Here is a 12743-nt window from a genome sequence, read left to right as displayed (position 1 = left end):
GGAGTCCTCGAAAAACTAAAACTACCATCTGAGCCAGCAATCCCACTTCTGGGTATAGGTCCACAGGAAATTAAAACAGGAGCTCAGAGAGATATCTGCACTCTCATGTTCATCACAGTATTATCTACAATAGGCAAGATACGGAAACAACCTGTGTCTGTCAAAAAATAAATGGATAAAGAAGATGTATATACATATATATACAGTTGACCCTTGAACAACGTCGTGGCTAGAGGTGCTGCCCCCTGTGCTGTTGAAAATCCCCATATAGCATAACATCCCTCTGTATCCACAGTTCCCATATGGTTCTCTGTATTCATGGTTCTGCATCTGTGGATTCAATCAACCATGGATCAAATCATATAATCCTACTGTATTTACTAATGAAAAAAAAATCTGCATATAAGTTGACCCTTGCAATTCAAGCCCATAGTGTTCAAAGTTCAGCTGTATATTCCTCAGCCAGGAGAAAGAATGAAATTCTGCCAACATGGATGGATTTTGAGGGCATTACACTAACTGAAATAAGTCAGACAAAGACAAGTACTTTATTCCAGTTTTATGTGGAATCTAAAAAGTGGAATCCATAGAAACAGATAGTAGAATGGTACTTACTAAGGCGAGGGGATGGAAAAAATGGAGAAATATTGATCAAGGAGTACAAACTTCTGGTTACAAATTAATAAGTTCCGGTATCCCATGTACATTGTAATGATTATACTTAATGACACTGTGTTATATACTTGAAAGTTGCTAAGAGAGTAGATCTTGTGTTCTCACCACACAAAAAAATAGTAATTATGTGACATGATGGAGGTGTTATAGTGGTAATCATTTTGCAACATAAGTGTATCATATCATCACATTTTACACCTTAAAATTACACAATGTTATATGTCAATTATATTTTAATAAAGCTGAAAAAATTGATACAAGGAAATGTATAAACTAAGGATGAAGACATCTTTATATAATTAGTAATGTAATCCCAATGTATTGGCTAAGTAAAAGTGGTCTGACAGAGCATATAAATTTATAATCCTTATGGATTTAAAAATTAAATGGGAGAAGAATTGATGTAGAACTGAACTTCCTATTATAGCTTAGTCCCTTCCTGACAAATAGAATAATTTAGTGGAGATAGCACTTGTTGGAGTTAACCTATATGGCTTCAAATCTCCCCTCCTTGATTTACGAACTGTGGACCTTAACTTCAGAGGCTTAGTTCTCCTATCTATTTATAAAGTGTGAATAACAATGCCTCCTTTGCAGTGTTATATTGAAGATTAGACATGAAATATACAACAGTTAGCTTTTTCTTTCAGTATTCAAATTTAACACATTGAAGGCAGAGGTTGTGATACACATTTTCCTCTTTTAGTCATACCTAATCTTCAGTTATGAAATGAATGTGAGTTTGAGCTCCCAAGTAAGAACTCAGTCACATTCTACACACAATTTTTGTAACCTCTGAACACAAAGTTTTTTGTTTGTTTGTTTTTTTAATAATTGCTGCTTATTTTCTTCTCTAAGCTTCCAAATAAGCTTTCAAATTCATCTCTTTTCTAGGCATAGGACCATAGGCCTACACCAGGCATTGGGCCTCTTACTTCTCTTACATTATGCAACTCCAAACTTTAGGTAGTCTAATAGCTTTGCTAAGTTGTTTACCTTGACCCAGTTGCCTTTTCTCAAGAGAAGAGCTGCCTGCTTCAGAGAGCCACGTCTCTCACTGGTGTCTTCAAGGTCCTTTAGAGAGTGTTCCTAAACTACATTATCTCCTTACATCACTTCTGTTTCCAAGTCCTTTGTCTCTACAACTCTAGACATATAGTCCAAAGGATAGTTTGAGGATCATTTCAGGCACTGTTTCTGGTGTTCCTGGCACAAAGAAGATAAAATTTAGGAGTGCTTTGGGCACAGGAGAATTGGGTTTTTTTGGAGACAACACTAAGAAAATTCCTAACTGGTGCCATTGTTAATTCAGATGGTGGTCACTGGCACATGCTAATACTATACAGTATTCAATGACCATTGAACCATGTGGGGGGTTGGGTCAAAAATCTGGATATAACTTCATAGTTGGCCCTCTGTATCCCTGGTTCTGCATCTGTAAATTCAACCAACCACCAATCATGTAGTACTGTAGCACATATTTATTTATTTATAGCATGTATTTATTGAAAAGACTGCATGTAAGTGAACCTGTGCAGTTCAAACCCATGTTGTTCAATGGTCAACTGTAACTGAAAGGGAATAATGTACCAGGGATAACTACTTGATTTCTGGTGTTTTGTGGGATGGTAGATGGGAAGTAAAATCACACAGAAGATTCTTATGGATGACAAAAATGTATTAAGAAAATGTAATCTAAAACCCTAACTATATCGTTTACTAGCTGAATGATCTTGGGTAAATTAACTTTTCTGTACCTTGATTTTTCAATTTGTAAAACTGTGGTAATAATTATACTTACCTCATAAGTTTGTTTTTGAGGATTAACTAAAATAATACAGATACAGTGCTTAATGTGCTAAGCTAATTGAGTGCTTGGCATTCAGTATATGTTAACTAGTGTTATTGCCATAGTGTTACAAGTTTTTAACTTTCACATTTGTAATGATCCTATACTTTAAAAATATTTCTGAAATATATTTCTTCAAATAAAGTGCTCGCTCAGTCAGTGATCCTACTCAAACTTATAATAGTAATAAAAATGACCTACCTATTTAGGAACATCATGGTGTCTGGTTACTGGAATATTCTCTGAAGAATGGTATGAAAGATGAGATATGTCTGTGCTACTATCTCAAGGAACTGGAATGGGTTTTAGCAGTATCTAAGCATGAACTCATTTTATTTTTGCATCTCCGTTTCCATTCAAATCAGTAAATCCCCAATTATGAGGAAGAACAGGACCTACAACTTGTATTTCTTGGCTGTCTAATTAGCACACACATAGGTCAGAGAGAAGAATCTGGTTTCACTCATTGGCATTTAGCAACAATAAAAAGGAGTGGCTCAGGATGAGGCATGAACACTTCCTGTAATTCTCCTGAAGGTAAATTGGTGGGGATTGGAGGGAAAGGGACATTGTCTCACTTAAACAGGGCTAAAATAATACACAGCCTTTCCTGACCATGTGAACCCTAGTTGATCTTCCTTTTCTTTGAAGTTCTTCTGCACTTATAGTCCTCAACATACAATATAGTCCTTAATCATATCATGTCATGCTGTTCAGTTTCATGTGTGTTACTATCATCTCTCCAAGGAGATGGGAAGCAGTTTGAAGAGATGGATCATGGTTTTTTTCTGTAAGACTCAGGGGCTAAGAAGTGTCTTAAGCTGAATAATCATACCATATATTGGTGAGACAGATTGTTTAGTTAGTTACACTGGGAAAACTGGATCATTACCTGGGTTGCTACTTAATATCACATATAAAGGTGGACTTCAGATGCATTAAAAACCTTCTGTAGAAGGTAGAAGTATAGTTTTTTTGTTTGTTTGTTTGTTTGTTTTTTTTTTGCGATACGCAGGCTTCTCACTGTTGTGGCCTCTCCCGTTGCGGAGCACAGGCTCCGGACCCGCAGGCTCAGCGGCCATGGCTCACGGGCCCAGCCGCTCCGCGGCATGTGGGATCTTCCCGGACTGGGGCACGAACCCGTGTCCCCTGCATCGGCAGGCTGACTCTCAACCACTGCGCCACCAGGGAAGCCCAGAAGTATAGTTTAATAGAAGAAAATACAGTAAAATAATTTTATAACTTAAAAGAGGAAATAACTTTTTCTAAAAAACTTTAAAAACACAACCATAAGGCTGAGAAAACTGATAAATATGATTACTTTAAAATTATGGATTTTTGTTTTATGAAGGGCAATTTGGTCCAAATTAATAAAAGATGGAATGGATAAGTGCAATGTCTACTACCAACAAACTGTTCCTATCTAGAAATCATAAAAGTCAGAGCAGAAATAAATGAAATAGAGATGAAGAAAACAGAAAAGATCAATGAAACTAAAAACAGGTTCTTTGAAAAGATAAACAAAATTGATAAACCTTCAGCTAGACTCATCAAGAAAAAGAGGAAGAGGGCTCAAATCAATAAAATTAGAAATGGAAAAGGAGAAAGTTATTATACAATGGACACCACAGAAATACAAAAGATCTTAAGAGACTACTACAAGCAACTATATACCAATAAAATAAACACCTAGAAGAAATGGACAAATTCTTAGAAAGGTATAATCGCCCAAGACTGAACTAGGAAGAAATAGAACATATGAACAGACCAATCACCAGTACTAAAATTGAAACTGATTAAAAAACTCCCAACAGACAAAAGTCCAGGACTAGATGGCTTCACAGGCAAATTCTATCAAACATTTATAGAAGAGTTAACACCTATTTTTCTGAAACTCTTCCAAAAGAATTGCAGAGGAAGGAACACTCCCAAAGTCATTCTATGAGGCCAGCATCACCCAGATACCAAAACCAGACAAAGATACCACAAAAAAAGAAAATTATAGGTCAATATCACTGATAAATATAGATTCAAAGATCCTCAACAAAATACTAGCAAACTGAATCCAATAATACATTGAAGGGGTCATACCCCAAGATCAAGTGGGATTTTTCCCAGGGATGCAAGAATTTTTCAGTATCTGCAAATCAGTCAGTGTGATACCCCACATTAACAAACTGAAGAATAAAAACCATATGATCATCTCAATAGATGCAGAGAAAGCTTTTCACAAAATCCAACACTGATTTATGTTACAAACCCTCCAGAAAGTGGGCATTGAGGGAACCTGCTTTAACATAATGAAGGCCATATATGAAGAGGTGCGGCCTTTGGGAGGTGATTAGGTCATGAATGGGATTAGTACCTTATAAAAAAGACCCCAGAGAGCTCTTTAGCTCCCTGCTCTCCACCATGTAAGGATACACCAAGAAGTCTGAAGTCTGCAACATGAAAGAAGGTTCTTGCCAGAACCTGACCATGTTAGTGTCATGATTTCAGACTTCCAGCCTCCATTACTATGAGAAGTAAATTTTTGTTGTTTATAAGCCACTCAAGCTATGATACATTTTTATAGCAGCCCAAACTGACTAAAACAAGGGATTTATAACACAAAGAATAAATTAAAACCATGTGCTCTGCACAAAACAAGAAAGTGCATTTTTGCAAGAATGAATACTAATAAAAGAATATATGTGAAATACAGTATGGTTGTCTGCAGGGGGAGGAGAATGAGAGTGTGGTATGAAAATAAAAGAGAAGAAATAAATAATGACAACTAGAGAAAGGCCTTGTAGGTCCTTATGATGATAATGTTTCATCACGTAACTCAGCCTTTGTACCTGTGGTTCTTTCACACCTAAAAACGTGTGCTTTAGTGAAGCTTCAAAGTCCACCTTCAAACACATAATGTTATAGACGTACCTCTATAAGTGAATTTCTTTCACTTTTTTTTTAAAAGACCTACTTCATTCCTGTCCATTTACTTCAGTAGAAACAATGTCTTAGTTAACCTAAAACAATGCCAACAATGTTGGCTGTAAAGAAAACAAATTTTAAACTTTCCTGTTAAATTATAAATATTTTTTCAAAGTTCAAAAAATTGTATATCTTTTTAACTAAGATTAATTTATTATTAATATTTTTACACTGAGGAAGTTTTGTGGAGTCACTCAGGGTCAGAGGAATAAAAGAGGTACTAGGGTATGTATCCAAGTTTTTTCTGGCATTCCTCAAGAAATGATCACAAATGCTATTTTCTAAGGTGCTCTGAATATAAAAGAATGGAGGATATATATCAATCTATTAATGTAATTATTGATTTGAGGGGATGAGACTGCAAAATAAAAAACATTGCATAATTTAATGAGAATTGAAAATATAGATGAAAAACTCCATTTGTGATGTGGCTGTGAATATGTTGCAACTGGGTATGCATGTGGACAAGATCAAATAGTGGCATGAAAAAATTAAAATGGTTTGAGAAAGAAAGGAAATGTTTTGAGTAAAAAATGATTCTTTGACTAAAACAAACCAACACCTGACATTTCCACCCTTTTAAAATAATTTTATGCTCTGTGCTTCTTTGTCAAGGAAGTTAACTTGACCTTAGTTTTTGAGTGACGGTTCATACACATCGTGAGCAGAGCTGTTATGCAACTGAGTTTACTTTTTTTTGGGGGGGGGGACAGTCTTGTATTTCAGTTTTAACAAAATCGGTAGCAGTTCATTTGAATATTGCACAATAGGTCTGGGTATTTTATCTTAATTAGTGTGTTTTTGAGATAAAATGAACATTTATGATCCTCTTTCCTTTTTTCATGTATTTAAAAAATATTTTAAGTCTTAAAATGTGGTCTAACAAAAAAAGCATGTGGTTTTACAAATAACCACTTCTAGTATGTTTAAGCTTTTCAGTTGGGTAGTATTGTGGTGGAATGGGGGAGCAAAGGGCTGGGATACCTTGGCTTCCATTCTCTCACTTTTAAATCAGGTGGTTTAAAAAGTGGTTTATCAAAATCACCAATTTGCTAGAATGCAGATTCCCTTACTCCCCTCTCCCTACCCACCCACTCCATCAGACACTGATTCAGAAGATTTGGAGTGGGACCTGGGAATCTGCAAGATGATTCTGATGCAAATTATCTGAAAATCATGTTTTAAGAAATAGTGGGGAAAATGATTCACAAAATCCCTTCCTCCTGCAATATTTTATGATAGAAACCATCTTATCTGACTTACCAAGTTTTCAGTCATCTCCTGTAAGTCCTTAAGCTGGTATGGGCTGCTTTGTCCAGAATTACTTTTGACTCGTAGGTCTGAAATTTTAAAGGTGCCATGATAATACTCCATCTTCTGGCCTGTGATGAAAAGAAAAAGTAGGAAATTAAGTGGTTTGAGGGTAGATTTTGGGATCTAAGGCCCAACTATAATGGGACTAATATGAAGTCTTGAATATATCTCTGAGACTTTAGTTTAATAATATAATAAAAATAGGGCTTCCCTGGTGGCGCAGTGGTTGAGAGTCCGCCTGCCAATGCAGGGGACACGGGTTTGTGCCCCAGTCCGGGAGGACCCCACGTGCTGCGGAGTGGATGGGCCCATGAGCCATGGCCGCTGAGCCTGGGTGTCTGGAGCCTGTGCTCCGCAACGGGAGAGGCCACAACAGTGAGAGGCCCGTGTACCGCAAAAATAAATAAATAAAAAATAAAAAATAAAAATAATGATTAATGTATGTTAATAATAGTAGCTGGTATTTATTCAGTGCCTACTATGTGCCAAGCTCTGTTCTGGGCACTTTATATGTATTAATTCATTTGACTCTCACTAAGCTCTCTAAGATTGGCATAACCTTCATTTTACAGATGAAGAAAGTGAGGCAGGAGGCATTAAGTAACTTGCTCTGTGCTATACAACTAGTTAATGGCCTCTCCAAGTTTAAACCCAGACAAGTGTGGCTCTAGAGCTGGAAATATTTAATTACTGTATTGCTTCTTGCTGCGGTGAAATGTATACCACCTTGTACTCTACTGGAAGTAGAGGTAAATAAGTGTTCTTGTAAATTTTGGTTTTTAATGGGAGAGCCAGGCACACTAAGAAAGGTGTGAAAAAAAAGGCAGGGAAAAAACTGCCTGAGATTGGAGGTGAGAACAGTGTGTAAAAGGGATGAATCAATCAGATTTCTGCTCCTCTCTCAGGAAAGGTTATAAAAAACAGAGCAGTGGAGGAATGTAGTAATCTTAGGAGTATGGCCCTGGTGGGGCAAGAAATCTACAAAGAGTTAAAGATAGAAAATGGAGCAACCACAGAAGCACATCTCTCCTTGGGAAGCTGTGGATCTAGGGAAGAAAGAGGACCTCAGAATGGTCTATCTCCCAGGGACATCTCGGGACTCTGTGGTGCTTTTTTGGTCTCTCCAATTACTAATCTATATAGTCCATTTGTAATTGAACCCTCTACTCGTAGTAAAGGGGCTTCTATACATTAAATTAGTCGACCTGAGAATCTTTTGCCATTGGTGTAAGCTACAGATGGGGTCGTTATATGGGCCCCAGAGCTATGTTCTTAAGACCTTTAAAGCTCCTAAAAGAATCTTCACTCCCCCATCAAGTCTGAGGAAAGAGACAACAGATAAGTCCATTCAAGTCCCCTGAACTAGTTGTCTTATCACATACATCTCTGTGAGATTGACATTGTGGATGTTTGTCAAAAAGGTAAATGGTTTGCACTCTGCAGAGTGATGCAATATAAAAAGAGAATTCTGCAGTGAATTTTTGTGGGATTATAAATATATCAGGCAATAGAAAAATAATCTCTCAATATTGTTTTGGAAAGAGTAAAATTTTTTCTCTAAAAATAAGTAATAATATTGTATCATATTTATACTTCACCAATAATTTTAAAATTCATTATTTCATTGGACATGTGCTTTTCTTTCTTCCCTAGAAATGTTAGTGGGCAGAAAATGCTGAGTAAAAGAGCCAATTTTAATAACTAATTCATCATAATTTTTCACTTACATATACATGAGTGATTAGAGTTTATTGTGATTACTAGTAAGTTTTAGACAATTACTATTTTGGTCTTTTTTATAGATTCTGAAAAGAATACTAGATTGTGAGCTTCAAGGAGGTGGGAAATATATCTGCTTTGCTTAATGCTGTTTCTTGAGTGCCCTGAAAAGTACTTGGACATACTAAACATTCAGTAGTTATTTGTTGATGAAATGACTGAATAAATTTAAAAATTCAAAATGTGGACATTTACTGGTGAAAGTACATTATTTTTGGATGGAAATAAATTTACATTTATTCAAATGAAGCTTTATAGAAAACTGAAATCAAACTGAGCAAAATCCACAATTTTACCTACCAGAGACTAAGAAGTGAGCCAGAAGACCAGTGACCACAGTTACCACTGTCAGTAATAACACAATAAGGGCAATCATCCATGGTTTCAAACCTCTGCTTTGGGTGCCAAATCCTACCGATCTGCAAAAAGGAAAAGTTACTCTCATGTTGTAATGGTTACAGGCTTTCTGCTTCTTCTTGGATGAGTGCACGTTGCTTTAGCCCACCTTTCCCAGCAAGAAGACATTTGTCTTCTTTGGTCAAGGTCATCTCAGCATGAAGGGAGGTATTAAAAAGATCAGTATCTGGGAATCCATGCTATTGCTCCGGTTTCTATTTCTAGAGGCATTGGGTGGATCTCTGTGGTGGTCAGTCCTGACTTCTCTTAGCAGTGTGGTCCAAAGTAGCACATATGCTTGAAAAAGAGCCATTCCTTCTTTCTCCAACAATTTCTTAAAAAAAAAAATCTCTTTTACTTATCCTTTTAAAGTTTACAAAGTGATTTCAAATATATTGTCTCATTTATTCCTATCTTTCAATTTTAACTATTATGAAATTTTTCAGACACAGAAATTGAGAAAGAATGGTATAGTAGAACACCTCTATATTCATCACATCATTTTGTCAGTTGTAAACATTTTTGCTATAATGGCTTCATTCATTATTTTCTGCTGTATTTTAATGTAAAATAGGACTTCATGAGTTTTTACCAAATCATTATTATAAGCAATTAGGATATTTACAATATAACCACAATACCATAACACTCTTAAAAAATTAACAGTATTTCTCTAATCTTTTTATCTTCTAATATAAAATCCATCTTCAGATTTCCTTTATTGTCCCTATTTACAGATGGATTGTACAAATCAAGGACCTCATAGTACCTTGGTTGTTATGTCTTTTAAGTCTTTTTTAATATAAAAGAGTCCAGCTTGCTTTTTATTTTATTTTATTATTATTATTATTTTTTGTGGTACATGAGCCTCTCACTGCTGTGGCCTCTCCTGTTGCAAAGCACAGGCTCCGGACGCGCAGGTTCAGAGGCCATGGCTCACGGGCCCAGCCGCTCCGCGGCATGTGGGATCCTCCCGGACCGGGGCACGAACCCACGTCCCCTGCATCAGCAGGAGGACTCTCAACCACTGCGCCACCAGGGAAGCCCTGCTTTTTAATTTTTAATGGCATTGACTTGTTGAAGAGATCAAGCCAGTTTTTCTTTAGAATATCCACCTCCTGGACTTGTCTGAATGCTTTCTTGTGATCTCATTTAAGTTGTTCTATCCCCCTCATTTCTTATAAGCTTAAATTTAGATCTAAAGGTTTGATTAGATTTAAATTCATTTGGCAAAAATACTTCAAAAGTGATGCTATATACTTTATATTGCATCACCTCTGGATTAGAGGAAATTTCCACAGTTTAGGAGAAAAAAAGTAACTCTTTGCTCTTCCTCTAGTTATGCTCAACAATAGTGATAATCACAATGTAGTAACTGTTTATTTTCAAGTATATTAACCTATACTTAACAGTGAACTCAATGGGTTAAACTAGTCATGTTCATCTTTTTATCATTAAGACATAATAAGGTGCCTGGTACAGAGTAGGAATTTTATAAATCCATGAGAATCAGGTATTACACCAACCTTACATATGAAACAACAGAGGCTGAGAGAGAAGATGCCTTATTTGTTAGAGCCAGGAGACTTAAAAGGACCCAGGTCATCTAACTCATTTTCTAGTACTCCTCTGCAACTTGCCATTGTAGTCAACTTAATTTATCCCTTTCAATAGAATTTATCTTTTTGTGTGTCTATTGAAAAGCTAATTCTTTGGGGTCAGAGGTATTTTTCATGTTTCACAATATTTAATGCATTGATTTACTCTAAGTAGACTTTTAATAAATATTGATTGATTTACAGGAATTTTTTTTAATATAAAATACTTTTATACATAAATGCCAGCATGAAAGGTATAAATTGTTTGGACCTAAATAGTTAAGAAGGTAATAGTTTTGGCATAAGTAATACATTTAGCCAATAAACTACTTAATCCTATATGAATAAACTTTCAACTTAATATCAACTTTTATGAATGTGAACAAGCAATGCATGAAAGCAAATATGCATCATCAACCTCCCATTCTGGAGAGGTCCTATTAGTGATTTGCATAATATCACTTCAGATTTGATAGGAAATATACTTAGTAAAGCCTTTGGAATCTAGCCTGTTTGTAGGTAGAGATGCTCAAGTATTCTTTTCCTGTTTTACCTGCACCCATAAAACAAACACTGGTCTATTAATCTTCTGTTGCTTGCTGTGTAAAAATTACCAGTAGTGAAACTTGAGAGACCTGAATTCTGTTGTGTATGGAAAATACTGACAATGCACATTGACTGATTTAAAAGAATCTAGACAACTGGCTGTCGAAAGGCAGTTTTTGATGGACAAGACCAAAGGTTACAGAACATAAAAACAACAAACAGGAGGAGCTTCAAGATGGCGGAAGAGTAAGACACGGAGATCACATTCCTTCCCACAAATACATCAGAAATACATCTACACGTGGAACAACTCCTACAGAACACCTACTGAATGCTGGCAGAGGACCTCAGATCTCCCAAAAGGCAAGAAACTCCCCCACGTACCTGGGTAGGGCAAAAGAAAAAAGAATAAACAGAGACAAAAGAATAGGGAAGGGACCTGAAACAGTGGGAGGGAGCTGTGAAGGAGGAAAGGTTTCCACACACTAAGAAGCCCCTTCGCGGGCAGAGACTGTGGGTGGTGGAGGGGGGAAGCTGCAAAGCCACGGAGGAGAGTGCAGCAACAGGGGTGCGGAGGGCAAAGTGGAGAGATTCCCGCACAGAGGACCGGTGCCGACCAGCACTCACCAGCCCGAGAGGCTTGTCTGCTCAGCCACCAGGGTGGGGCGGGCGGGGGCTGGAGCTGAGACTCGGGCTTCGGTCGGAGCGCAGGGAGAGGACTGGAGTTGGCGGCGTGAACACAGCCTAAAAAGGTTAGTGCGCCACGGCTAGCCGGGAGGGAATCCGGGAAAAAGTCTAGAGCAGCCGAAGAGGCAAGGGACTTTTTCTTACCCCTTTGTTTCCTGGTGCGTGAGGAGAGGGGATTAAGAGCGCAGCTTAAAGGAGCTCCAGAGACAGGGGTGACCCGTGGCTATCAGTGTGGACCCCAGAGACGGGAGTGAGACGGTAAGGCTGCTGCTGTAGCCACCAAGAAGCCTGTGTGCAAGCACAAGTCACTATCCACACCTCCCCTCCTGGGAGCCTGTGCAGCCCGCCACTGCCAGGGTCCCGTGATCCAGGGACAACTTCCCCGGGAGAACGCATGGCGCGCCTCAGGCTGGTGCAACGTTAGCCAGCCTCTGCCGCCGCAGGCTTGCCCCGCACTCCATGCCCCTCCCTCCCCCCGGCCTGAGTGAGCCAGAGACCCCGAACCAGCTGCTCCTTTAACCCCATCCTGTGGGAACGAAGAACAGACGCCCTCAGGCGACCTACACGCAGAGGCGGGGCCAAATCCAAAGCTGAACCCCGGGAGCTGTGCGAACAAAGAAAAGGAAATTTCTCCCAGCAGCCGCAGGAGCAGCAGATTAAAGCTCCACAATAAACTTGATGTACCCTGCATCTGTGGAATACCTGAATAGACAACAAATCATCCCAAATTGAGGAGGTGGACTTTGGGAGCAACGATATATATACTTTTTCCCCTTTTTCTCTTTTTGTGAGTGTGTATGTGTATGCTTCTGTGTGTGATTTTGTCTGTATAGCTTTGCTTTTACCATTTATCCTAGGGTTCTGTCTGTCCGTTTTTTTTTTAAATTACTTAAAAAAGTTTTCTCCTAATTATTTTTTATTTT

The 12743-nt window shown here is 37.9% G+C and overlaps 1 protein-coding gene across 1 annotated transcript in view; it reads right to left on the bottom strand.

Moving 5' to 3' along the window:
• Positions 1–12743, bottom strand: part of TMPRSS11A (transmembrane serine protease 11A) — a 62276-nt gene that overhangs the window by 24130 nt on the left and 25403 nt on the right. Inside the window, exons 2-3 of the mRNA XM_060090534.1 lie at positions 8894–9012; positions 6764–6882 (exon numbers count right to left, since the gene is read on the bottom strand). Coding sequence (XP_059946517.1) covers positions 6764–6882; positions 8894–9012 — 238 coding nt within the window. The remainder of the gene's footprint in view (positions 1–6763; positions 6883–8893; positions 9013–12743) is intronic.

The sequence above is a fragment of the Mesoplodon densirostris genome, chromosome 1, assembly GCF_025265405.1.
Source record: "Mesoplodon densirostris isolate mMesDen1 chromosome 1, mMesDen1 primary haplotype, whole genome shotgun sequence".
NCBI lineage: Eukaryota > Metazoa > Chordata > Mammalia > Artiodactyla > Ziphiidae > Mesoplodon > Mesoplodon densirostris.
This window is presented reverse-complemented; position numbering and strand designations above follow the sequence as displayed.